The sequence below is a fragment of the Vulpes vulpes genome, chromosome 12, assembly GCF_048418805.1.
Source record: "Vulpes vulpes isolate BD-2025 chromosome 12, VulVul3, whole genome shotgun sequence".
In the NCBI taxonomy this organism is placed as follows: Eukaryota; Metazoa; Chordata; class Mammalia; order Carnivora; family Canidae; genus Vulpes; species Vulpes vulpes.
This window is the reverse complement of record NC_132791.1, coordinates 166220070-166246967: the sequence shown is the minus strand read 5'-3', so window position 1 is coordinate 166246967 and position 26898 is coordinate 166220070. Positions and strand designations below refer to the sequence as shown.

At 63.0% G+C, this 26898-nt stretch overlaps 1 protein-coding gene across 2 annotated transcripts in view; it reads left to right on the top strand.

Annotated features, from left to right (window-relative positions):
• Window positions 1–26145, top strand: part of ZFPM1 (zinc finger protein, FOG family member 1) — a 69489-nt gene extending 43344 nt beyond the window's left edge. For both annotated transcript variants that reach the window (XM_072731368.1, XM_072731366.1), the window contains exons 4-10: window positions 8135–8268; window positions 17044–17146; window positions 18951–19163; window positions 22045–22278; window positions 22557–22652; window positions 22728–22874; window positions 23078–26145. In XM_072731368.1, coding sequence (XP_072587469.1) covers window positions 8135–8268; window positions 17044–17146; window positions 18951–19163; window positions 22045–22278; window positions 22557–22652; window positions 22728–22874; window positions 23078–24930 — 2780 coding nt within the window. In that variant the 3' untranslated portion in view covers window positions 24931–26145. The remainder of the gene's footprint in view (window positions 1–8134; window positions 8269–17043; window positions 17147–18950; window positions 19164–22044; window positions 22279–22556; window positions 22653–22727; window positions 22875–23077) is intronic.
• The last annotated feature ends 753 nt before the right edge of the window (window positions 26146–26898 follow it).

Genomic DNA, 26898 nt, shown 5'->3' with positions numbered 1-26898 from the left:
CCTATATGCACTCCCCGTGCCCTGCATGGTGGGGTAGCACTAAAGACAGCCCCAAGCCTGTCAGCACCCTGGGGCAGGGGGTTCCCATTGCCCCAGGTCTAAAGAGGCCAGCCCAGGGGAGAGGCAGCAGCAGGACAGGCTCCTATGCAGCAGCTGGCAGCCCACCATGCACAGAAACATTGCTGATCCCCCTGAACATGCCCCACACCTTCCTTGTGCCCCCAGACAGGGGCCTCCTGCTCAGCCTGCCCCTAGCCCCCTCCTCTGGCCTCATTACCGCATCTGTAATTAGGAAGCAAAATAGCAGCCAATGGTGTAGGCCCAGCAGGTCAGGATGTTCCCAGGAACTGATGGGAACTTGCCCCCTCCAACCAGATCAGGGAAGGACTGCACACGCTGTGGCACCATCACCCCCATCCCGACTAGCAGGCTCCGTGGCCACAAGCCTGGGGCTCCTGAGCTTCAGCTGGTGCCCACCTACCTGGCTGGGCTCTCAGCTCATCTCAAGATGACCATCCAGGAGGCAGCCCTCCATGCCTGCCCATGGCCCCTGATTGGGGCATGCACGTGACCAGGCTCTGCCCGCACCCCTCATGTGCAGGTCCAGGTCTCCCCATGTGCTGAGCCAGGGGTACCCAGGTGGGCTGGTGGTGGCTCAGAGGCGGGAGTGGGGGCGGTGTGGTGCTGTACCTGAGCCCATAGGAAGCCCCCTCACCACCCAGAGCAGGCTCTGGTGTCGTCTGTTTTAAGAGTGGGTCACCCCATGGCCCAAAAGGCTGAGAGCCCTGACTGCTGGGGGGGCGTGCTCGCTGCAGTGCTCACGGAGCGCTCGCTGTCCGGCCTGTCCTGGGCTCATCTCACAGCGGCAGAAACCAGGGCTGGGAGGAAGTGACCGTCCAGCAGGAAGATGGCCATGGTGGGACACAGACCCGGGTTCTAGAGCTCTTGGGGCTGGCAGAGGCTTCACCACGCCCACCTCAAAGTAGCGCCGTTCCAGTAGGATGGTCAGCCCCTGGACAGTGGCCACATGGGGCAGGAGGAGGAGCTCCCCGGCTCCTGGGCTCTGTGGCCTCAGACAATCCCTGTCCTCCTAGGACCCCACCTGCCACCGAGCTCATGGCTGTCTCAGGAGGGTTATGCTGAGGGCCGGGAAAAGGACTTTCAGCCAGGAACCTGGGCAGGTCACCCCACGCGCAGGCCCCAAGGCTGGTGCTCCAGGTCACCAGGGTCCAGGGAGCAGCATCTGCAGCGGGAGGGGCTGAGCGAATGAGGAAGGGGTCTTCCCGGCTCCTTGTCCTGGGACAGCGTGTGCTGGCTGACCCCGGACCGCCCTGCATCTGCCCTGTGACCTTGGAGAGCTGTTCACCCTCTCTGGGCCTGGTTTCCATGCTGGCACAGGACGTTTGGAACCACACATGGCTTCCTAGCCTGCCCTGCTCTGGGCCACACCCACAGAGAGTTCTGGAACCCCACAGGGTAGGGCCAGCTCGCTCCTGGGGCTTTCTTCCTTTCCTTCTCCCTCTTTTTCTCTCCCTTTTTGGTGACTTTTATCAAAGGCAAACAGCGTGATCCCTGAGATAGGGCCACTCCTGACAAGGCTGGGGCCAGCTGGCCCATGGGAGCCAAGGGTGGGGCCAGGCGATGGGCCGGTTAGATCAGTGATTGCTGGTGGTGACCCGAGTCCAGTGTGAGGGCTGGGACTGCAGGGCAGCTGGACTCTGTGCTCTGCTCTGGGGGCCACTGGCCATTAGCACGAGCGCAGCCGGCAGGGTACAGAGGCAGCCCCCGAGCTCAGACACTCCCACAGACCACTGGGCTCCCCCTGTCAGAGCCACAAGCTAGCCTGAGGCCTGGCAGGCTCTGGAGCCTGGTGGTCTGGGTCGGAGCCCGTCTGACAGGGGGAGCCCGTCCATCAGCAAGGTCTGGTCAGGGCTGGGCAGGATTCTGCAGACCAGAGCATCCTCACTGGCTCACCCTGCACGTTGTGGAGGCTGGCGCCCAAGGGCTCTGTAGGCTGTGAGGTGGGGTGGGGCGGGGGCTGGGGCTCAGTGGCCACCCCGGGCTGCGCCACACCACCTGGGACAGCCCAGGGAGGAAGAGCAGTGCTGGCCTCAGACTGACATGCTCGCTTTACCCAGAGCTACCAGCCCAGCAGGTAAACTGAGGCCGGCGGGCACAGGGCAGAGGCAGGACCTGGCCCCGGCCTGCTGATTCCAGACCCTCGTTCTCTCTCACGACACCGGCTCTGTCAGGACCCCAGAGGTGGGCCTGGAGCCGGCCTGGGGTGGCCGGCAATGCTCAGCCCGGCCTCCTTTGTCCTCTCAGGACGCCGTCTGAGAGCTTTGGGACCCAAACAGACGTTAAATCGTATAAATATGCAAGGGCTGGATCTGTCATCTGCTTCCTCACAGATGCTTGGGGGGCGAAATTGAATCCCCGTGCAGCGTGTTTGTTCTGGAAATAACGTGCGTGGGGTTGTTTGCCGGCATATATTAGTCTTCATCCTGATGCTGCGTCTGTAGTGATAGCCTGACCCCTGTGGGGCCCCTGTGGGGCAACCCCCTCCCCAAGGAGGCCCCTGCAGAGGGGAACCGAGGACAGGGACAGGGCAGGTAGGGGCCCGTCGGCTGCGCTCCTGCCTCCCGCCCAGCAGTGTCCCCGCCTCCCCCCTGCAGCTGTGTCCCCACCTCCCCCCCAGCAGTGTCCCCACATCCCTCCCAGCCATGTCCCCAATTCCCCCCCCAGCCGTGTCCCCACCTCCCCCCCAGCAGTGCCCCCACGTCCCTCCCAGCTGTGTCCCCACTTCCCCCCAGCCGTGTCCCCACCTCCCCCCAGCAGTGTCCCCATCTTCTCCCCCGCAGCAGTGACCCCACCTCCCCCCACAGCAGAGTCCCCGTCTTCTCCCCCCCAGCAGTGTCCCCATCTTCTCCCCCCAAGAAGTGACCCCGCCTCCCCCCACAGCAGAGTCCCTGTCTTCTCCACCCCCAGCGATGTCTCCCAGTCACCACCTGCATCAGCACAGGGAAGGGGGTCAGGACCTGACCATGAGTGTGGCTGGGGCTCTGGTCCCCAACTCCCCTCCCTGTTGCAGGTCTTGAGCCAGCAGTGTAGCCGCACTACGCCTCAATTTCCCCCTCTGCACCTGGGGGAGAGCTTGAGTGTGACGGGGAGGACTCCTGCAGACGGTACCAGGCACAAGGCTAAGGCTCAATAAAGGGGGGCCAGGGATCGGGTTGGGATCACGCGTTCTCAGGGCAGATGGTGTCACCCCATGTCTGACTGAGCGGGCGGAGGCCATGGGAGGACGTGGGGGGATTGGGAGGCTGTGGAGAGCCAAGGGGGGATGGGGGGACCTGGAGGGACAAGGGGGTTGTGGAGGCCGTGGGAGGACATGGGGGAATGGGAAGATGTGGAGGGTCAAGGGGGGACCTGAGGGGATGAAGGGGTCGTGGAGGCCGTGGGAGGATGTGGGGGGATGTGGGAGGACCTGGGGGGACGAGGGGGTTATGGAGGCCGTAGGAGGATGTGGAGGGATGTGTGAGGATCTGGGGGGATGAGGGGGTCATGGAGGCCGTGGCGGGACGTGGGGGGACGTGGGAGGACCTAGAGGGATGAGGGGGGCTGTGGAGGCTATGGGAGGACATGAGGGGATGTGGAGGCTGTGGGAGGACATGGAGGGCCATGGGAGGATGTGGAAGGATGTGGAAGGACCTGGGGGATGAGGGGGTCATGGAGGCCGTGGGGGGACATGGGATGTGGAGGCTGTGGGAGGATGTGAAGGCTGTCAGAGGATGTGGGGGGATATGGAGGCTATCAGAGGATGTGGGGGGATATGGAGGCTGTCGGAGGATGTGGGGGGATGTGGAGGCCGTGGGAGGACATGGAAGACATGGGGGGATGTGGAGGTAGGATATGGAGGCCATGGGGGGACAGGGGGGCCCGTGGGAGGGCGTGAGAGGATGTGGGGGAACAAGGAGGACATGGAGGGCCGAGGGGGGACGTGAAAGGATGTGGGGGGATGTGGAGGATGTGGGCGGATGAGGGGGGCTGTGGAGGACGTGGGGGGACGTGGGGGGCTCGGGAGGACCTGCCTGGTGCAGGAAGAGAACCTAGGGATGGAAGGAGGCTGCCTGGGAGGAGGACACCGCCACCGGGAAGCCCACCCCAACCGGCCCACCATCGCAGCTGCCGCCGCCCAGGTTTCCTGGGAGACGTGGGGCAGAGAGGCTCTGCCTCCCTCATCCCCCTGCCAGGTGCCCCCCTGGGGTTTTGTGAGTGAGTGAGCACTGAGCCAGAGTCCAGAGACGCAGCCTGCCGTGTGGCTCGGGAGCTATGGCCACCACGGGTCCTCTGGCTCTTCTCGAGGCTATTTAAAAATAACCATGTCTCCCTGCCTGTCGGTCCCCCCACCCCCAGCCCCTGCCAGCTCCCACCCCCAGCCCCATGTCCCCCACCCCTAAGCCCCTTGCCCTCACTCATCTACACTTTTATTCCTTCTTGCCCTTGAGCTGAATTCACCTCATGAGGTTCCCCGCCTGCCAGGATTGGGTGGCCCCAAACACCCCCACTTTTCTGATGCAATTTCGCTTCTGGTTGAGAGAGGGTCTCTGGTAGGTGCCAACTGGGCTCTAATACAGCTTGACCCTATTTGTGCTATGCAAGGGATTGGACAGGAACTGTTTGCTGGAAATAAGTTGTCTGAGTAGATGGATGTGAAGTGTCGCCAGGGCCACCACGTACAGTTGCACAGGTTGTGCACTATAACAAGGGCTCTTGGTGAGCTGGGGCTGAGATCCAGCCATGTTCCCTTCACCCAGCCTGGTATCTGCCATAGCCCTGCATGTCCCCACAGGGGGTGCCCTTCCTAATACACAGCACCTGGGAACCGGCCTCCCCGAAGCAGGAAGTGGGTTTTCACAGGAACCATTACTCTATTCCCAGCCCAAGTTCCTGGGCTCCCTGGCCTCCTCACCTGTCCCAGGCCTTAACCAGCCCCCAGCAAGCCCTGAGTGGTGGGTTCTGCCCTGAGGCCTGCAGAATGGCAGCCTTTATCGGGAGCCAGCCCTCCCTCTGGCAGTGCATGATACCCAGAAGATGGAGTGGCTGCCGTGGGAAACGCCAGCCACGCTGTTATCTGGGAGGCTCGGCCCGCCGGCCCTGGGGCTCCGATTAGGCAGCGTGGCTGTTTGCCTGTGGGTGCCCGCGTGGGCGGGGCGGGGCGGCACCCTGGCTCGCTCCTTCCCTGCATCACTAGGAGGGCCAGGCCCTGAGACAGAAAGCTCAGGACAGCACAGCCTGGGAAGCCTGGGGCTGCCCACATCCCCCTCAGCTCTTGGGGACCCCCCGGGCCAGCCCCCCACGTGCTGAGGGATGGTGGGCCTCCAGCCTCAGTAGAAGGTGCCCTCTCCTGATGGGGCCTCCCTGTCCCATGAGTCCTTCCACATGTTCTGGACGCTGGCAGGGAGCTCGGTGGAAATGGAGGGGCTCCGGGTCACCATCCGTGTGGTGTCTGTGGTCCCAGCAGGAGAGATGCAGCCCAGAGAGGCGCGCGGGCTTCCCTGTTCTGATGCCCACGTGCAGGCAGACCCCCGGGTTCTTAGAGGCTTCTGGTCGCCTGCAGAGGGGCAGGCCACAGCATGAGGACACTGGACGATGCCCCCCTGACCTACCGCCATGAGCTGGGAGCCGGGAGTGTGGTGCCCAGCCAGGCTCAGTCCATCGTGGGCTCCCACGCATCAGTTGGCTTGACGGCCGGCCGGGTGGACAGACCATGCATCCCCAGCCAGCTTGCCTTTAGATAGCTTTACGCTCCTCCCTCCGTCCCTCACACATGCCAGTCCCCTGAGGGCCAGCCGGGCAGGGAACCAGGGACCCATGTACACCCAGGGCCCTGGGTCAGCGCTACAGCGGGGTGGCCTGGGTTCAGATCCTGACCTCCTGCTGCGTGGCCTCTCGGGACCTCAGTGTCCTCATCTGGATCGGGGATGTGAAGAGAGGACCAACTTCGTGGGACCATTTGAGCGGGGGTGGGTGACCTTGTGGCAGCTAGACATACTCCCATCCCTGAGGATGGGCCCTGCAGGGCCAGGGAGGGGGTGGCCCATGGGCAGAGCCCTGGGCTGGGGCCCCAGTGTCCTGGCAGGCTGGCAAGGGACGTGGCCCCTCATGGGCAAGCTGCAAAGTGACAGAGCCTGCCTCTGCCCCCCTCTCTGGGGGGCTGATAAAGGGGCGCCGGTCTCCTCGGCCTCGTCCTGGTCCCCTGCCATCTTATCTGCCCCAGGGAAGACAAGGACCCAGTTAGAACGTTTTAGCTGGGCCTCCTGGCGTATTTACACGTTATCTCTGCCATTAGGCCGGCAGTTATCTGATAATCGGGCCCATTAAGGCCACAGCCTGCCCGATCGGGGCTCCAGGAAGTGGGGCCGCCGCCACAGCCTCGCTTGGGGACCAGGCCAGGCCACGTGAGGCCTCCATGGGCCCAGGCAGCCCAGATGGCACCCGATGCACGAGGTTGCCGGGCCTTCCTAGGCAGAGGGTGTGGGATCTGGAAAGGGTCCCCCAATTGAGGGCATGACCACCCCGGTCCCCTTGTCCCATGAGGATGCAGAGGCTCAGGCAGGGCAGGTAATGTGCCAGGTGTGAAGCTCCCAGGGCAGCCCTGACAAATTCGTAGGATCCTGGGGCCTTAAACTCTGAGAAATCTGGGCCAGACATCCCCGATGGAGGTGTGCCAGGACTGTGTGCCCTCTGGCAGCTCTGGGGGATGGTCCTTCCTGGCTCTCAGGGCTCCGGGGGCTCCTGAGCAGCTTCCTCCTTGCCCGTCACGTAGTCCCTGCCTGTCTGCATGCAGCCTTCCCCCCATGTCTCTTCTGTGTGTTGTTTATAAGGACATGTGTCTTGGGATTTAGGGTCCCACCAGGTAATCCGGCATGGTCTCCTCTCGAGCTCCTAATGTAATTGCATCTGCAAAACCCTTTTTCCAAATAAGGGCTCGTTCACAATTTCAAGGTGGTTGTATCTTTGGGGTGCTCACATTCATGTGGGTCACATGGTGAGACTGGGCTAAACCAGGAGCCTGACTGCAGACCCTCTTGGACCCCAAGTCCCACCCTAGGGAGATTGACTGCCTCCGGGGCTCACACAGAGGCCCATCTGTCTGTTTTAATGTAACTACACTTTGGGGTGGCCCTGCAACAGGCACCATGGGAGCCGCCGCCTGGGCCACAGGTGCCGTCAGAGCCCAGAGAGTCTGCTGCCCCCACGTGGCACAGGCAGCTGCAGCCCCCCCACCCCACCCCGAGCCTCTTACACCCCTAGGAGAGGCCAGGCAGAGAGGCAGCACGACACAGGACCCCAACCTTTCCAGAAAGTGAGAGGAGGTCCTGGGATGGGCAGCCACACTGGGGTCCCTGCTGGTCCCCGACCCTGCTGATTCACAGGGAGAGAACGGAGCCTATGTCAGGGCCACCCAGGTGCAAATTCTGGCTTTGCCGAGGGCCTTGGGGTGGAGCATGGCTCTTTGACTTGGTTTCCCCTCTGTGAGCTCTGTGCTGAGCATAGTGGTGGGTGAACAAGCCCTGTGCAGCCTGAGGAGGCAGGGAGTGCTGGGGTCCCCACCTTAGAGATGTGGAAATCAAGGTCCAGCATTTCCACGGCCACCTCACAGGCTTGCTCTATGGATCTGGGGGCTCCAGCCGATGGGGAGGGGCAGGAGGCAAGCCTCATCAACGCCGCCGTCCACCATGTGCCTTCCATGACATAAGCTGCAGGGATGAGCCGGCTCTATGCGCACGTTCCGGGCGGCCTCGTGGCCGCCACCCTGTGCTACATGAGACATGTGTCCTAACAGGGCAGTATGGTCCACCTGCTCAGTCCAGCTTCAGGCACCCCATCCTGCCACCTGCTGTCCCTTCCCAACAGGGGCTTGCTGCAGGCGCTGGCTGGGCTCCCAGCATCCAGGCACTGGCCGCTGTCCCCATACCACAGGCCCAGGCCACAGGGCGCCCACCACCACCCGGGCAGCTGCTCCTGGTGGGCCGGGGACTGCACAGCTGGACCACACCCGGGAAGGTGGCAGGGTGGGATGGTCCCCTCAGCTGGGCATGATTCACACCCCTGATACTTCTCCCCACAGACGAGCTGGAGCTGGTGCTGCAGGACGGGCAGAGGTGCGTGCGAGCTCGACACAGCCTCTCCGAGGGCCTGTCCTGGGGCCCCTTCCATGGGAACATCCAGAGCAGAGCCTCGTCCCCTGGGCAGGTGGAACCGGTAAGGAGCCCTGACCCCAGCAGCCCACCCACCAGCTGCAGGACAGCAGCCAGGGCAGAGTCTGGCCCAGGGCACAGAGCCCTGCCGCCCCTGAAGCCTAGCCCCAGTTATACTCCAGCCCAGAAGTGCCTGCCCCTCTGAGTGCGTCAGGAGATGGGCGCCTAAGGCCTTGGGACCAGGGCAGTAGGAAGCAGTTGACTGGGAGTACAAGGAAGGCTTCCTGGAGGAGGTGGCATGAAGAGGGCTTCCTGGAGGAAGATTCTTTAAGTGGGCCCTTAACAGAGGAGTAGAAGTTGGCAAGACAGAGAAAGAAGCAGGTGTTTGAAGTAAGGAGGCAGCAAGGGGCCACGTGGTGGCTGGATGTGGCCTTTGTGGGCAGGGCAAGTGATGAGGTTTTCCAGGAGCTGCAGCAGAGGCTGAGGTCCGCAGAGGCTGAAGTCCATTCTGTCCCTGTGGGTCTTTCTGACGACGGTGGGGGGCGGGGGGATGTTACCTCCCCCTGTAACTACGAAGCCCGCCTGGGCAGTGACCTCCCGCTAGGCCCTGCCATCACCAAGCAGTCACTCGTGTCAGGGTTATTCCTAGGCTGCCTCTGGACAGCAGGGTGGCTCTGCATCCTCTCACAGGGGCGCAAAGGCTCCTTTTAACATAGGTTTCAGTGAAGAAAGGGCACCGATGCACCGGAAATGGGTCAGCACGTCAGGCAACCGAGTGGGCAGCACACGGTGAGACAAGAACCAGGAGGCCCCTCCCAGCCCTGACGCCGGCCACTCGAAAGGCTAGGAGGCACCCTAGGTGGGTCCCCTAAGTCCAGGCTCAGGCACCCAGACATGCAGGCATAGCCATGGCCCAGGCCCTCCCTGAGTCCCGATGTGGCATCCAGGTGCACCCTGTGGTGCTGGCCTCTGGTCAGCAGGCAGTGGCAGGACTGCAGAGAGGGGTCTCCCCACATCTAGAGGCCAGATGCTGCCCTGACAGTGACATCCAGCTCCAGCCTGGCGCTCCGAGCCCCATGTCTCAGCCACAGAAACCAGGGCCCGGGAACCCGGCCTACAGCAGCATCCCAGGGCTGATGGGCAGTTGCAGGCGCTCAGTCTGCCATTCACAGTGCCCACCGCATCAGAATCTGGGCTGGAGCCTGGGCCTCCGGAGATGGGGCAGTCTCCCAGGGTCTAAACGTGCAGCCCAGCTGTGCCCCCTCCCCCGGGCCATCCACGCAGCCCATCACAGCCAAGTGCCCAGGCTCAGAGGGGTACATGCCGGCCTCAGCTGCTCAGCAAGAGGCTGGCCCAGGACCAAGGGCCCCCACCCCCATGACCAGGTCATCCCTGTGGCACAGGGTCCGGATCCCAACACTTCCCTCATGGCTGTTTCCTTCCCCGGCAGGCTCCTGAGCTACTTGAGCTTCTGCTTCCTGAGCCCATGGGGCCTCAAGGGGACACAGGGAGCCCCTGAAGGGTCCCTGGGGCCCAAGCCTGCAGACCCTCCAACGTCCCTGCAGAGAGGGTAGGCGGGCAAAACTGCAGCTTAACTGCAAAGTGGGGCAGCTGGTGGCATGCCCACCTCCCAGGGCAGCTGGGCAGGTAAATGAGGTGGTGCCTGCAAGGTGGTTACCACAGGGCAGGGCTTGCTCAGCTTGCTCTTGTCCTGTGGCCCAAGCAGAAAGAAAATAGCGGAAATCAACTGCAAGGCATGATTTGGCTCCAAGGAGGGAACGGAGACTATGGTGTTCAGAGCAGTTCCTTGAGGCAATGAGCTCCCCATCACTGGAGGCATGCAAGCAGCAGTTGACTTTTCAGAGGGTGGGCTGCTGGGGGGCAGTTCAGGGCTGGGAGGAGGAGTGGCTGGCTGGGCTGGAGCTCCCTGGCTCTGAATTCTCATAAGCAGTGACAGGATAAAAGTGTGCAGCTGTGTGTGGCCACACCCCTCTCGTCAGCTCCCTCCTGTGGGTCAGTCATCCCCTTCCAGGACAGACAGGTGTCACTCACTGCACACACTAAGGAGCGCCCATTCTTATGCATGGGCCCAGGTCTTCCCTGCCTGCACCCTGTGAGGCATGCTCCCCATTTTACAGATGAGGAAACTGAGTCTCCGGCAGATTAAGTGACTTGGTATACTCACCAGGATCAAATAGCCAAGTAGAATTGCAACCCATCTGCCCAAGCCAAGACCCCTGCAGGCTCTGTAAGGACAGGGCGGAGCTGGCCCCAGGGTCTGTGCCCAGCCCTTCTCTCTGAGGGTTTTGTCCTCCTTGGGCCCAGGGCGCAGGTCAGCCTGGGGAGACTTGGCACGAGGTTGGAGACGCTCTCCAGGCGGAGAGATAATGTCCACAGGGAGCGAGGGACCAGCGCCAGGGAAGCCAGTGGCCTTTGAGGCTCTTGCCGAGGAGCTGAGGGAGGAAGGAGCCTCGCCTGCTCTTCCCTGCAGTTTTATCTCCTACAGAATTAAATCCTTGATTAACCCTTATCTCCCCAGCAGGCGCTATCTGCGCCTTGGCGCCGAGTGTCCAGACACACCGTACACGATGATTGATTTCTTAAAGATAGCGCGCTTTTCCGATACTTCATTTATTGTCTAAATATTTTTGCTAACATTTCAGCGAGCCCCTTATCGAGCTCAGCTGATGGGTCCCAGTTCTCTCCCCCATGCACCTCCCGCCCCAGATGGTCCTATCAGCCGCCAGACGGTTTCTTAGCTGTTTGGAAGGGAGAAGGGGCCCTGATGGAGTATGGCAACCCTTCCCTGCTGGTTTCCTTAGGCCAAGAGCTACTTGCAGGGGATGGGGGTGGCTCCTCCCATGAGACTTTGGGGATGGGAACCCCAGGAAGTATGCAGAGCAAGTGCACATAGCCTGGCAGGAGTCAAGAGTGGTTCCTGCACCAACTTTCAGTGTGACCTTGGGCTGGTCCCTCCCTGATCCAGCTGTGGCTTCTACTTCCCAGGGTTTGGAAACCCAGCCAACTCTAAAATTTGCAATCAGATACAAAAAAAAATGTTCAGGATGGTTGGGTGGATGGATGACTGGGTGGGTGGGTAGGTGGACAATGGATGAATGGATGGATGGATAGCTGATAGATGGATGAGTGGGTGGGTGGATAGATGGATGGGTGGGTAGGTAGGTGGATGGATGAATGGATAGATAAATCGATGGCAGATGGGCAGGTGGGTAGATGGACAGATGGAGTGGATGAATGGATGGGTGTGTGGATGGATGAATGGACAGACGGATAAATGGATGGCAGATGGGCAAGTGGACGGATGGATGGATGAGTAGATGGATGAATGGATGGGTAGGTGGATGGATGAGTGGACAGACAGATGGATGGATAAATGGATGGCAGATGGGCGGGTGGACAAATGAATGAGTAGATGAGCTCATGAAGAGTGAGTGAATTCTCATGCCCAGCGTGGTCCCCAGTGGTTTGGCCCATCTATCTGTCCAGTCATCCCCCCAGGACTTACCCACTGTAGCTAGAGGCCACCATGACATCAGTGAGACCAGGAAGGCAACAGGTCGGCTGGGGAGAAGCCCCTTCCAGAGCAGTTGGAATGAGACCAGCTGGGCCCCACCTTGCCTTGCATCTTCATGCAGGCATCAGCATAGAGGGACCTTAGGTGAGTCTCCTGCATCCTTTAGCTAGAGATAGGGTGGGGCTGGGGCCCTTGGGGCCCATGGGCTCTAAACAGCCCTTGTGCAAGAAGCCCTGAGGCTGGCAAGGGGGTCATTGCCTGACAGAGCCCAGCCTCCCATCAGGGCCACCCAGCTCTGCCTCTCTGCTCTTGTAAGGACATTTGTCACTGGATTTAGGACACACCTGGATAGTCTAAGAGGATGTTCTTTGGGTTGTCTTTAATCACATCTGCCAAGACCTTTTTCCAAATAAGGCCATGTCCACAGGTGGACATATATTTGGGGATCATACAGCCAACTCCAGAAAGCTAGCAAGCTGCAGAACCAGGGTCCAGCCCGTGTTGGCCCCTGACCCTCCATGGGGCAGCCCCTGAGGGGATGGTCAGGTTGGGGCTCTGCTGGAGCACCAGATAGTGAGGAGGTAGTGCCCTGAGGTGGACATCCTCTGGGACAAGCCCCAGAAAGGAGGCCTGCCACTGGCCTTCTGGGGTCCCTGACTCCCTTCCTCCCCACGCCTCAGCCTCTCCACCGGCAGTTGTAGGAGCAGGGTCTGGGAAATGCTGTGGGTGCAAAGGGCTGACTCATACCAGCCTCCTGGAGGTCTAGGAGGAGCAACCACCTGGTCTCAGAGACCCTGGGACCCCTCCCACCACACTGGAAAGACCGGAACTCTAAGGAGTGGGAGAGGCCTCTCCTCCTGGGACCAGGAGAGCCATCTGCACCAGACCCACCCTTAGAGCTGGCTCCCTCCCTGGGCCCAAGGGCCACCCAAAGAAGAGGGCTGGGGGCCATATGGGAGCTGTCCAAGCAGCTCACTCCCACCATACCTCATGTTGTTCTCAGCTTGTCTCTCTAGCTCGTTCTGCCTCCAGCCTTCCATCGGTGGTTTCTAAACCGCCTCCCCACTCCAGCATCCACACTGGGAGACCAGGATGGCATGTTCTGTTTATGGCACCCACATGCCAGGCACACGCCAGGCTCTGACTGTTCAACAAATGAGCAGACAGATGGGTGGAGGCAGAAAGGGAAGGATAGGTGCATGGAGGTAGATGGTAGATGAATGGGTGGGTGGGTGGGTGGATAGGTAGGTAGTGGAGGGGTGAATAGATGGTGGATGGAAGGAGGGAAGGGTGGATGGGTGGGTAGGTAGGTAGATGGGTAGATGAGTTAGATGGATGTGTGAATGGGCAGGTGGATGGAGGGGTAAATGGATGATGGAGGGAGGGAGGGAAGAGTAGATGGTTAGGTGAGTGGATGGATGTGTGAATTGGGTAGGTGGGTGGAAGGGTAAATGGATGGTAGATGGAGGAGTGGGTGGGTGGATAGGTAGGTGGTAGAGGAGTGGGTGGGTAGATAGATGGGTAGGTGAATGAAGGGGCTAATGGATGGTAGGTGGATGGAGGGAAGGAAGGAAGGAAGGAAGGATGGATGGATGGATGGATGGATGGATGGATGGTAGATGGAGGGAGGGAAGGTGGATGGATGTAAGGAAGCTGAGATCATGCAGACCCAGGTTCTAGTCCTGTGTGCACACAGCCACTTTCTGTGACCTGGGCATCACTCAGCTCTGTGAGCCTCGGTTCTCATCTGTGAAATACTTTCTTCTCAGGGTCTGGGGGAGACAAGGAGCCAAGGACAGAAAGGCGGTTGCCTCTGGGAGGGTGAGCAGGACAGGGACAGGACATCTCAGGATAAGCTGAAGGAGGGAGGTGGGTGGGGGCCCCCATCAGAGCCCAGACTGGGCCTGCCCCAGCCCTGACCTCCCGTGAACCTCCCCACAGTGGCCCCGGGGGAGGCCTGGGCAGCCCCCACTGCCCTTCTGCAGGGCCGTGTGGCTTGCTCAGTTGGGCCACCCCCTTCCCCTGTCAGAATGGGGCTCCTACCTCCCCTTAATGCCGCTCCGTGAGATGGCCAGCAAGGTTTGGGAACAGCCTCAGATAAAGTCGCAGCGGATGGGGCCGAGATAGAGTTTCCGATGGTTATCAGCAGGCACAGAATCCAGACACTGACCTCTTTGTTGGGGGAAACAAGGAGTGGTCTCAGATGCACCCGGAGAATTTGAAGTGGACGCCCGTTATCTCAGGGCCGGGTGGGGCCATCCTGCAGCTGGCAGGAACAGACAGCACCCCAAAGGGCTGCAGGCAGGGTGGGTGGAGGGGCTTCTTTTGACCCTGACACAGCCTGTCCAGGGTGAGCTGGACCCACACGGGCACAGGGGTGGCTACAGAGGGGGAGGGTGGCTGGCAGCACGCACATCTCTGGGAGTTGGGGCAGAAGGGCTGGGCAGTGGGGTGGGGGGGTGCCTACCCCTCCCAGGCTTACACCCCTCGTCAGTGCCCACAGGCAGCATGGGGTCAGCTAGGACGGGGCCTGCAACTGCCCAACGCCTGCAACCAGCAGAGGAAGGGACTCCTGTTCCCGGGCCACTCCAACTAGAAGAGGGGAAAACCGACAGGCGGGCAGCCGGGCGGGTGGCGGCCCCAGATCTCCTCTGCTCCTGGCCTGCCCGTGCCCCACTGTGCCCCCTCCCCGGGCAGCTGCCGCCACGCAGGCGCTGGGCCCGGGCGGGACTGTGGCGCCGCCGCCTTCGCTCGGGGGAAGTACACGGAGAACTAGGGTTCTGCAGTGTCAGCAAAGCCGTGCGCGTTTTTATCATGCCAGGAGCACGCTGCTCCTGCGAGTGATAAGCATTAAACCTACCGGGAGGCTGTCAGTCTCAGTTTGAGGGTTAGAAATATTGGGACGAATAATTAGATTTCATATCGTTACCACAGCGCCAATCGGAGAATCAGGCAGATTAATTTTTTTCACCCTCCTCTGCTCATTAATATTCATTAGAGACTCAGGAGGCCCGGCCCCGCCTTGCTGCAGGCTGCTGGCCAGGTCGGCCCAGCCGGAACATGGGGGCCACCAATCACCTGCCATCATGGCAGTCCTGCCAGCCACTGTGCCCCCCCCACCCCACCCGTGGCTGTGACCCACTGGAAGCCTCCTGAGCTGGCAGGGACCCCCAGCCGACGTCCTGTTCTGCCGCTGTGGGCACAGCGAAAAGCAGGGTGTTGCCTGTTGCCAGCCTGCCCTGAGCAGGCTCCTTGGTGGGGACATTCTCCCCAAGCTGACAAGTGGCAGCAGCTGGCCTGGGGCCCCAGTGGACCCCACCCTTCCGGGCCCAAATGCACAGTTCCTGCTCGCTGGGTCCTGCTGGCCAAAGGGAAGGCAAGAGCAGGGGGCGGGGGGCAGGCTCCTGTTTGCGATGTGCTGGTTGTGTGCCAGGTGGGCACCACTGGAAGGGAGGGCTTCACACAGATGGGTACTTCCCAGTGCCCTAGGAGGGGCTGAGCTGCAGAGAGAGAGAGACTGAGCTCCCCAGCCCTACCCCGAGAGCAGGTGGCAGGACGATGGCAGGTCTGGAACAAGCATGTGGGTTGGCTCACAGCTCCAAGCAGGAGGGGCATCACCCGTTTGCAGAGAGGGCCAGCATGGGTGCAGGCTGGTCTGCTCCCAGGGCCAGGGCTCTCCCTTCTGACCACTAGTCTCCACTTGCCCCTCCCATGGCCAAGCCACATAGCGGCTCCACTGGCCACGATGTGCCAACCTCGTTGGGAGCTGTCCCCAGGAGTGCTGGGCTTGTAGGCCTGATCTTGCTGGGTCCTTGGGTCGGCTGCAGGGTGGGGACAAGCAGCCAGAGTGCAGAGAGGGGCCGCCTCGGGTTGCAGGGTGGTACTTGGCTCAAGGTCACAGTGAGGGAGGCCAAGCCCAGACTGGACCCCAGTGCCCAGCTCTGGAGCCCATGTCATCCCTGAACAGTAGGCAAAGGCCCTGGCCTTGGACCTGGCGAGGAGGTACCCAGAATCTGTCAGAGGACACGTCACACACCATCATTTGACTGGCTGTACCACCAGGGTGGTGTCCCGGCCGGCTGCTGTGTGTACCCCTGGTCTAGGTGGCAGCATTTCCAGGTGACAGCAGGTGATACTGGTTCTCCAGATCAAGGTCCTGATGCACCATTTCTGAATAAAAGGTGCTTATTTGCATAAAACAGAAGTACCCAAAGTGGATACGTACTGTGCCTTTGCACACGGTACCTGGTGGCTGAGCTTGGGCACCCCTGGTCAGAGCAGCCTGGGGCCATGGGCCTGGGTGTGGCAGCCATCACCCCAACTTCCTAGTGCAAAGCAAGGTCAGGGTTTTACCCCGCCGCCAGCCCTTCACAGCCCTGTGCCGCTCTCTCCACATCTGACCAGGGCTGGGCCACTGAGTGGGGCCGCAGGCAGCCTTGCCCTCCCCAGCACCAGGCTGTTTCCTCCCCTGCTGGGGTGGCCCTGGGTGTCAGAAATCAGACCCCCCCCACCCCCACTCTGCAGGCCCACAGCAGCAGCCTCATGGGCAGAGCCCAGAGCACTCTTGCCCTGTGGGTACTATGAGGGCCCAGCTTGCAGGGAACAGGGGAGACAACGTGGCTGGGTAAGGTGGTACTCACCCCACGCGCCCACTTCCCCCTCCCCCAGCCCACTTCCCCTCCTCGAGGCGGGGGAAGGGCTAACCCCAGTGAGGGCAGCCTCAGGGAGCCCCGGGGAGGTGACCAGGTGCTGAGCTGCCTTGGCCTGGGGAACTCAGAGGATGTTCTGGTGTCTGCTGTGTGCTGGCCTTGGGCTAGAGGGGACAGAGGTGGGCCTGCCATGCCCTGCAGCAGGCAGGGACCCACCACACACACACACCTTGGGGAGGACACAGAAGCCCCTCTCTGGGGAGACACCGTCTCCCCAAGGCCAATCTCAGCCTCTGTTCACGGAGCTCGCTTTGGGGGCCTATGCAGGACAACCTGTGTGCGGGGTGGCCTATGCACCCCGTGGACCACCAGAGGAAGGAGGCAGGGAGAGAATCCCTGCTCTGCAGCCCCCTGGCTGTGTGACCCTGAGTGAGTAGTTTGACCTCTCTTGGAAGAGCACCCAGTGCCCCGTGCAAGGAAGATCAGCTCCCTGCTGCTGCTGCCCGCTCCGCGGTGCTGAAGGGGGAGCAGCGGGCTGCAGCCCGGCCGCCCTGCTGGGGCCTCTCAGGCTCTTCCCTCTGCACCACGCGGGACCCCTGGCCAGGCTCTTCCTGTGCTGTGTCCCTGACAAGCCCCCTTGCTTCCCCACCCCCAGGGCCCGGCCCTGACCCTGCTGCTGGGGGATGAGCCCTGCTGGCTGAGGACGCTGCCCCAGGCCCTGACCGAGGCTGAAGCCAACGTGGAGATCTACAGGAAGGGTTGGTATCGTGGCGCTTCCCTCGCGGCCTTCCGGCAGGTGGGGGTCACTTAGCTGTCCCTGCGCTGGCCCTTAAAGGGAAAGCAGCCTGCTTGGGCTGAGCAGTCGGCACACTAGGGCCAGGAGGCAGCCGACGCCAAAGTCCTGATGAAAGGAGCGGCCCTGGGGTTTCAGGGCCAGGATGCTGCTGCTCCACTGCTCCCAGGGCCTCTTGGAGATCACCAGGGTCCAGAGGGAATCCCAGGATTTGGAGACCACCAGGGTCAGCAGACAGTCCCAGACCAGGTGGGCTGAGGTGCTGACTAGACCACAGCCCATTCCGGGGAAGAGCAGGAGGGCCACGTTCAGACCTAGCCACATGGGGCCTGGGCCACATCCCCTGGCCTTCTTGGACATCTGTTTCTTTAAGAGACTGAGAGCTCATCCAGACCCAGGGGCTTCTGCGCCTACCTCCCTGCACCGTCTAGAAGGAGCATCCCCCCTGCCTACACGCAGCCAGTTCAGAGGGCTCAGGAGCTTCCATTTCCAGAGCCAAGGTCCTGCCTGCCTGGGAGGTTTGACCCTGAAGTGAAGTGTGACACAGTCTTCCCAGTGTATGTCAGGGCAGTGGGGACCCCCGACCACCCCATCACAGACAGGAAGGCTCAGGCCCAAGATGATATAAGCACAAAATTGTGACAATTTCTCCAACCAGGCCAGGTCTGTCCGCCCCAGCGCAGCCATCAGGAAGGTGTATGCCCACCACCCATAGGAGATGGCCTCATTCTCCTGTGGGGGCCTGCGCTCTGCCGGAATGTTCAGGGTGGGGGGCACAGCCACATTGCCTCCCTGCATGCAGCATGTTCAGCTGAGTAATCCCAGCAGAGGCATAGCTTTGTCTGAGGGCAGCTCTCATTTCAGGAGGAGCCAGAGGCCTTCGGGGGTAGGGCAGGGGACACGAGGTCATGGCATCCTCTCACTCCAGCCCATGCCCACCTGGGGCCTCCCCAGCATGATGGACTTACAGCACAGGTGCTGAGCCCAGCATCTGGGAACCTGGCCTGCGCTTTGTCCTCTGTACCTGCTCCCCCCGCCCTCCTCCCATCGAGGTGGTGCTCAAAGGACCCGGACAGCAGCCAGAAGGGACTGAAGGCCCCAGTGTTGGCAGTGAGTGGCCAGACATGTGTCTGTCTGCCCAGCCAGGACACGGGCCATTAGTGCTGCCTGGCCCATCCTCCCGCCCCGGTCAGCAGGGCTCCAGCCACAGTGTGCCAGGCAGGACAAGGTCCTCACGGAGCTGACGGGGTGAGGCTGGCCTGGGAGGTAGAGGGCAGGGCCATGTTCCTGGCAGCCTGGAGGTGGACGCAAAGGTGGGCAGGCGGGTGCCTGGTGGCTGGCGGAGGCTGCCCCCTGCCGGCTACTGTGGGAACAGCCGCTCCTAGGGGAGCTGTGAGAACACCTGCTTAGCAGCTGCCTGCCCTGACCCTGCCCCTGGGCCCTGCTGTGCCTGGCCCTCAAGCCACCCCTCTCCTGGACAAAAGGGCCGGCACTGCCGTCTTTAGGGCCCTCCTACTAGGCAGGAGCAAGCAGACCTGAGAAGCCACCGGTCGGGTGAAGCAGGGTGGCTTATTATAGAGACAGGCCTGACACACCCCCTGACCAGGACCCTGGCTCTATCCCCCACGTCGGACCTCAAAACCCTGGCCTCCAGGAGGGGGCAGTACAGTGGGGCTCAGGACAGCAGGGGGTGGGCAGCACCTTAGAAGGGCAGTGGTGAGCCCCCAACGGCCAAGGCCCTCCCATCACTCAGGATTCCGCCCCTGCAGATGAAGCCCTCTGGTGCAGAGTCACCAAGCCGGTGCCGGCAGGCGGGCTGCTGAGCGTGCTCCTCATGGTGGCCGAGCCCCGTGGCACCCCCAGCCACCCTGTGAAGAAGGAGCCAGCAGAGCCCGAGTGCCCGACCCCCGCACACGCCGACATCCAGCTCCTGCCCCAGCAGGCCGGCATGGCATCCATCCTGGCCACAGCAGTCATCAACAGTGAGTACGCTATCGTGCCACCTGGGCACGTGACAGTGACAGGACCACCCCCAGGACCTCAGGGTACACAAAGATAGGTGACCACTGGGGTCTGAGCAGGGTGGAGGGGTGTGCTGCAACAGCTGAGCATGGGGGGACGGGGCAGGTGCCAGGCTACCCCAGCAGGGTCCCCACCAGCTGGACAGGCAGCCAGGCCCAGCTGGGGAGCAGAGCAGGCTTCTTAGCTGCAGCAGCATGGACATGCCCAGGGTGGGATGCTGAGCAGCAGCCTGGTTCCCGCCCCACAGATGCTGCGGCCACATCCATACCTGCCCCTACCTCAGGACAGAACTGCCCCATGAGAATAGCTGGGGTGGAAGGACTGCCACTAGCTCCCTGCCACAATGCACATTAAGGGTTTATTCTGCACCCTCCACATCCACACTCAACCCAGTGGTCCAGGACCCAAAGTCACCATGGTGGGGGTGCCAGCCTGCCCCCACGGCACCACCACCCTGAGCAGCACAAGGCAGCCTCACTAGGAGGGGGCGGTAGCCTCCAGCATGGCACATCTCCCCAAGCGCTTCCAGGCAAGGATTGCTTCTCAGAAAAACAGAACACAACAAGGGTTTAGATCCAAGTGCTTTAATATCACCCTGGCTGCTAGGTGACAACTATAAAGCTGCAAACTTGGGGAAAGTGGGCTTTTGGGGAAGTCAGACAGGAAGATGGCTTGAAGCACGTGGAAGCAGCTGAGGCCCAGGCCCAATGGGGCACCGGAGCCCACAGGGACCAGCCCTGTCCCCTTAGTATCCCCACTGTGAGCATCCTGACCCCCAGATGCCTATGGGACACTGAAGGGGAGGCTTGGAGGCGGCCAGGGGACAGGCAGCAGCAGCTGAGGGCAGTGGGGTGCCTTCATCCTGGCCACGGACAGACCAAGGGCAGCAGCATGACCACTGGGCAAACCTGACAGAGCTAAGTGAGGAGGAGGGAAGAAGTGTGCAGAGGGGACATAGTTTGCATTCCTGGAACTCAGGTGTGAGGTTGTGGGTTGGCAGAAATGACTCAGGGACACCAGAGTTCACAGGGATCAGCTGCAGCTGTGAGATTCACCCACACACACACACCCTAGCGGGAACATGGGTCCCCAGGAGGACTGGGTGCAGGCCCGAGGGGGTTCCTGAGCAAGCAGGACCCCACTCAGACACTGGGGTGGCAGGGGAGAAGGGAGATGGGAAGGGGCTCTCAGGGGCCAGGACAGCCGCCTCATCAGAACAGACATGTGTGCATCTAAAGCCCATAGTGGCACAACAGGCTCAGTCGGGTCCCCAGGGCTGAGGCGTGGGCCCCTGTCTTCTCTGTCCAGGCTGCTCCAAGGACGTTAAGGGAGTCCCAGGCAACAGGAGGGCTTTCTGCCTTTGGTCTGAGGCTTTGGTGTCCACGCCTCACTGGGAAGCAGCAAGAATGCTGCTGTCGTGGGCTACACACCTTGTTCACGATCCACCCCCCACCCCTCCACCCCACCCCCACCCAAGCATGGGCCTGTCTGCCTCTGGGCCTAGAGAAGCCTTAATACAGAGTCCATCATACCTCGTTTCATTTTTGAAACGCGACCACTCTGGGCCTCTGTTTTCTCACCCATGAGATGGGGGCAGTGGTAGCACCAGGTTACCTGGCACAACCAGAACGTGGCCCAAGGTCAGCCCTGGGGCTGTGGGACCCTAACAATCCTCACTAAACCTCAGGGCTATGGCCAGGGCCTGGATGGGCCTGAGGCCCTCACCCTTCTCCCTACCCATGGCCCAAGGTACTGTTCCCAGCCCTGGCCCCCAGGTACAGAAACAAGCCCACCAGTGGCCTTTCATCTCCTGTTCCCAGCTCAGGGCCTCAGTGAACAGGACAGAACTAGCTTGAAGCCCCCAAATAAAAGCAAACTTTAAAGGGAGGAAGGGAACCCCCTCTACCTTAACTGTGGACCCAGAATAAACATCAGAAAGGCCAGGGTGAGAAGCACATGCTAACATGCAGTCAAGCCTGGAACAGGCCACGGAGACAAACAGCATTCCTTTAAGTTCTGCCCTAGACACTGAGGACCATCCCTTAGAGAAACCAGGGAAACCTCCACCAGCCGCAGTGCGAGCTAAGTCACAGTCACCTGTCTGCGATAGACGGGGTGAATTAAGCAATTTTGACGTATCGGTAACAGACGTGAAACCACTGGGGGAGGAGGGGGGGGGAGACAGCAAGGGCTCTTCCTCCTCTGCAGCCCCCAGCCCCATCCCCACCCTGGAGGCCACCCAGAGCAGGCTTCGAGACTCGGGCACAGGGGTTCCCTGTGCACCTGCCACTCATACCTGCTCAGGGAAACACACACGTTTCCTCTTCCACGGGGACCCAGGTCCATGCCATCCGGCACGCTCCCCACAGCACACGTTCACCCACATGTACCTACCTGCGCACACCTACACATGTGCCCCTGCCCCCCTGCCGACTCGTATACACACCACAGGAGCCAGCCCCTCCCCATTCCCCCCCCCCACCAACCCCCCTCCAGTGTCTGTGAGCATGACCACACCTCTTCTGCCGGGATCCCATGAGGCGACAGCATCTCTTTTTGGGGCTCACTGTTGGGAGGTGGTGTAGGGCCCAGCCTGGGGGGTTATGCCAAGACCCCATCCACGCAGTCCTGTGGCATCCTGGAGAGCTACACAGAGAGAAGCCAGGTTTCCGAGGAAACCAGTGAGAGTAAAGAGCTGTGACCAGGAGGGGAGGCCCCGATCACAAACCTCAGTCCTCAGCATGGCAGGGGCAGGTAGGGCCAAGTCCTCCATTTTCAGAGGCAGCCGCCTCCCTGCCGCCTGGGTGCGCCCCTCAGCCTGTGCCCCCCTCACCCCTGCAGAAGATGTCTTCCCCTGCAAAGACTGTGGCATCTGGTACCGGAGTGAGAGAAACCTACAAGCCCACCTCCTCTACTACTGCGCCAGCCGCCAGAGCACCGGCTCCCCAGCGACCACCGCCGCAGACGAGAAGCCCAAGGAGACCTACCCCAACGAGCGGGTCTGCCCCTTTCCGCAGTGCCGCAAAAGCTGCCCCAGCGCCAGCTCCCTGGAGATCCACATGCGCAGCCACAGTGGTGAGGCCCCATGCCCCCTCCCCAGGATGCCCACTGGTGCCCACTCAAGCAGCGCATGATGCTGCATCTGCCCGGGGTGCCCACCCTGCCACAGATGCCCGTGTGATATTCCCGTCGCACCTCACGGTGCGTCAGAATGGTCAGCTCAGGACCAGGCCCTGGCCATAGTCCCAGGAGTCAAGGAGGCAGGGTTTAAACAGCCCCCCCCCCCCACCCGTCACAGGTCGTTGGCCAGCTGGGCTCCAGGAGCCCACCCCTCACTCAGCCCTGTGTTCCAGGAGAACGCCCCTTCGTATGTCTCATCTGCCTGTCGGCCTTTACCACCAAGGCCAACTGTGAACGGCACCTCAAGGTGCACACAGACACCCTGAGCGGTAGGTGAGGGCTGGGAAGGGGCTGGTGGAGGGGGCACCCCACCCCAGGGCCCTGATACCACAGCCTGCCTGCAGGTGTCTGCCACAGCTGTGGCTTCATCTCCACCACAAGGGACATCCTCTACAGCCACCTGGTGACCAACCACATGGTCTGCCAGCCCGGCTCCAAGGCGGAGATCTACTCGCCCGGGGCTGGGCACCCCACTGCCAAGCTCCCCCCAGGTGAGGCCCTGGGCTTCCCCTGAGGACCGGGAAGGTTTGGGGTTTGTCCAAAGGGCAACCAGGGGTAGATTTGAGTGTTGGCCTTCCACCACCTCTGCCCAGGCCAGCTCTCCGCCCTTCCCCCCACCCCTGCTCAGGTCTGGCCCAAGTAGGTCCTGCTCCCTCCCCCACCCTTAAGGGTGGCTCCTGGGGTCTCCCCGCAGACAGCCTGGCCAGCTTCCAGCAGCACACGGCCCTGCACGGCCCCCTGGCTTCTGCCGACCTGGGCCTAGCGCCCACCCCGTCGCCCGGACTGGACAGAAAGGCGCTGACCGAGGCCACCAACGGAGAGGCCAGGGCCACCCCCCAGAACGGGGGCAGCAGCGAGCCCTCGGCAGCACCGCGGGCCATCAAGACGGAGGCGGAGGCGGAGGCGTCGGCGTCCACGGAGGAGGCGGATGCGGAGCCACGACCCCCGGCCGCGGCGCGCACACCCTCGCCGCCCAGCCCCGGCCCCGGCCCCGGCCCCGCCCGGGTGAAGGCTGAGCTGTCCAGCCCCACGCCCGGCTCCAGCCCGGGCCCCGGCGCACTCTTCCTGCCGCAATTCCCCGCCGCGCCGCCGGCCTCCGAGATCCTGGCCAAGATGTCCGAGCTGGTGCACAGCCGGCTGCAGGCGGGCCCCGGGGCGCAGGCGGGGACGCAGGCCGGCCTCTTCGCGGGGGCCCCCAAGGGCGCCACCTGCTTCGAGTGCGACATCACCTTCAACAACGTCAACAACTTCTACGTGCACAAGCGCCTCTACTGCTCGGGCCGCCGGCCCCCCGACGACGTGCCCCCGCGCAGGGCCAAGGTGCCGCCCGGCCCCGCCCGTGCGCCCCCGCCCCCCGAGGCCGACGGGGGGCGCGCATCGCCGGGATGCGGGGCGCGCGAGGACGAGGCGGCGGGCGCGGCCACCCCCGAGGCCGAGGCGGAGGCGGAGGCCGAGGGGGGCGGCGGCCGGGGTCGGGAGGGCAGCCCGGGCAGCCCGAGCCCGGGCAGCGGGGCGGACGAGGACGACGACCCCCGCCGGACGCTGTGCGAGGCCTGCAACATCCGCTTCAGCCGCCACGAGACCTACACGGTGCACAAGCGCTACTACTGCGCCTCGCGCCACGACCCGCCGCCGCGCCGGCCCGCGCCCGCCGGGACCCCGGGCGCCCCCGGCACCGCCGCGCCCGCGCCCGCGCCCCCGCCCGCGCCGCCCGCCGCGCCGCCCGTGCGCACGCGCAGACGCCGCAAGCTGTACGAGCTGCACGCGGCCGGCCCGGCCCCGCCCCCGGCCTCGGCCCCGCCCCCCGCCGGCGGCCCCGCCCCCGCGCCCGCCTCGCCGTCGCCGTCGCCGCGGCCCGGGAGCGGGGGCGGGGCCGGGGGCCCGGACGCCGCCGACGGCCCCATCGACCTGAGCAAGAAGCCGCGGCGCCAGGCGCCCGTGGCCGCCGCCGGGCTGCCCGCGCTGGCCGACTACCACGAGTGCACGGCCTGCCGCGTCAGCTTCCACAGCCTCGAGGCCTACCTGGCGCACAAGAAGTTCTCGTGCCCCGCCGCCCCGCGCCACCTGCGCGCCGCCCCCGAGGACGCGCCGGCCGGCGCCGCGCTCTGCCCCTACTGCCCGCCCAACGGGCTGGTGCGCGGCGACCTCGTGGAGCACTTCCGCCGCGCGCACGGGCTGCTGCTCGGCCCGCCCCCCGCCGGCCCCGGCCCCGGCCCCGGCCCCGGCGCCCGGACGCCCTCGCCCGCCGCCCCCAGCGACGGCCTCAACGGCCGCGAGCCCCGGGAGCCCGCCCCCGGCGCGTCGGACGGCGGCAGCCCCCGGCCCGGACCCCCGCCCGCCCCGAGCCCCGAGCCCGTGCCGCCGCCCCCCTCCCACTCGGACAAGGGCGTGCAGACCCCCGGCAAGGGGCCGCCCCCGCCCGCGCCCGCGGCCCCCGGCAGCCACCGCTACTGCCGCTTGTGCAACATCAGGTTCAGCAGCCTGTCCACCTTCATCGCCCACAAGAAGTATTACTGCTCCTCCCACGCGGCCGAGCACGTCAAGTGAGCGGGGCCGGCGCCGCGGCGGACCGGACCGAGGCACCCGACAAGTGGAGCGGAGCGCGGGGCCGCCCCAGAGCATGCGCGTCCGCCCCTCCCGCCGGGGGCTCGGGGGAGCGAGACCCGGGCCAACCCCAGGCCAGCCTGAGCCGCGGGGCCAGGGGCGCTAGAGCTGGGCCGAGCCCCAGGTCAGCCCGAGGCTGCGGCACAGCGTGGTAAGCGCTGCCCCCCCCCCCCCCCCCGGCTGCCCTCCAGGATGCTACCAGCTCGACTTTGACCACCACATACCAAAGGGAAGGACTCCATACTGGCCAGCCGGCAGAGGACGACCCGGCCTTGTGCTTGCCAAAGCTAGTGGGGCCAGAGGGGACACCATGGGCAGGGGAGGGGACACCAGGGCTCCCCGCAACCAGAGAAAGCAAGTCCTCAACTGGAGCTAGCATGACACCTGGGCTGGTACAGCGCGTGGGAGGGATGGGGGCACCCCACCCCAGTTGGCCAAGCTGGCGCCGTGGGGGGGTGCGGACCAGGGCTGGCCCTGAGCGGTGCCGGGCAGCACCCAAGCAGAGTCCGGCCATGGTCTTGCCCCTGTGCAACTGGGTACCGTGGGCACCCTCAGCCTGGTGTCCCCACTAGAAAACACCCATCAGTCCCTTTCCAACTTTGAAGGAGCAGAGCATTTCTTCCAGTTTTACCCAGCAGCCTCTGGTGGATGACGTGAACTCTTCAACCTTCCTCTGTTTTGAAATCACGGAGGTGCTTCCTGCCATCCCCACCCCCCCAGGCCCACTTTCCTGCCCAGTCCCTGTGGAGCTTCAGAGCTTCGCAGCTGTTTGGACAGGATCAGTCACTGGCATCACGCACAGGACCCTGCCCACTGACAGACATCCCGCGCTGGCCCTGAGGACCAGGGCCCAGTAGCCAGGGCCCCCACACCCTCCTAGGGTCTGCTCTAGGGAAGTCAGTAAGGGAGGGTCCTGGGGGAGCTAAGCCATCTCCTTCGAGGATTCCCAGGGCTCTGCCAGGGTTGGGGGTTAGGGGCTGGGGCAGAGGAAGCTCAGGGACCCTGGGCCTGGCTCTGCATTTGCATTGTTCCGCATGAATTTGCATGGACGGTTCAAGAGGCTCAGCTTCTGAGTCAGACCACCAGATGGAAGCAGACATGACCGATGTCCACACGTACTGTTATTAAAAAAAAAAATTAAATCTAATACAGAATCGATTTCACTGTGTATAAATTGTAAAATAAAAAAATTTTAAAAGGTGCTGGGACACAGCTCCCAAGGAACAACAGATGCTGAAAGGGGAAAATTCAAAAGATGGGGTGGCTTGAGGAAGGTAGGTGCAGAGTGAATGGGAGGGCCTCACCTGGAGAGGGCCTCGGGGTCGTGCCTGTAGGTGAGGGGACGGGGCTCCATCATTCGGAAGCCTCTTCTCCGGGTTCAGGAGGCAGACCCTGTGACTCCCATTGCAGGACTGGACAGGGGCAAGACTGACCTCTGTCCCCAGGGAGCTCTTGGGCCCTGCAGCCCATGCCCCCACCCGGGTCTCAGGAGCCCCCCTCCCACCAAAGAGGCTGGGCTTGGAGCCATGAGGCAGCACCACAGCCTCCTGGAGGTCTCTGCACAGGGGTCCTGGGCCACATCACCCCCTGATGCTCCCCCAGCAGAGGACTGGGCACACCCACTCCCCTCACCCAGCTCAGTGCCCCCAGTCCCACACCCTCCCTGCCCCAGACTCCAGGTTTCCCACCCCTGCAGACACCACCAGTGACCATGCCTCCTGCTTGAGCCCCCCTCCACCTCCCTTGCCCCCACGCTGTCCCAGCTGCTGCCCAGGGCTTCAGAGAGCCCTCTCCAGGAAATGGGACGCTTCCTGCCCCCAGACCTGCTGCTTCTCTAACTAGGAGGTTGTGAGGCTCTCTGTACCCATTCCAGCCCTTCCCTGCACACTGTCCCCGGGAGGACGCATGGAT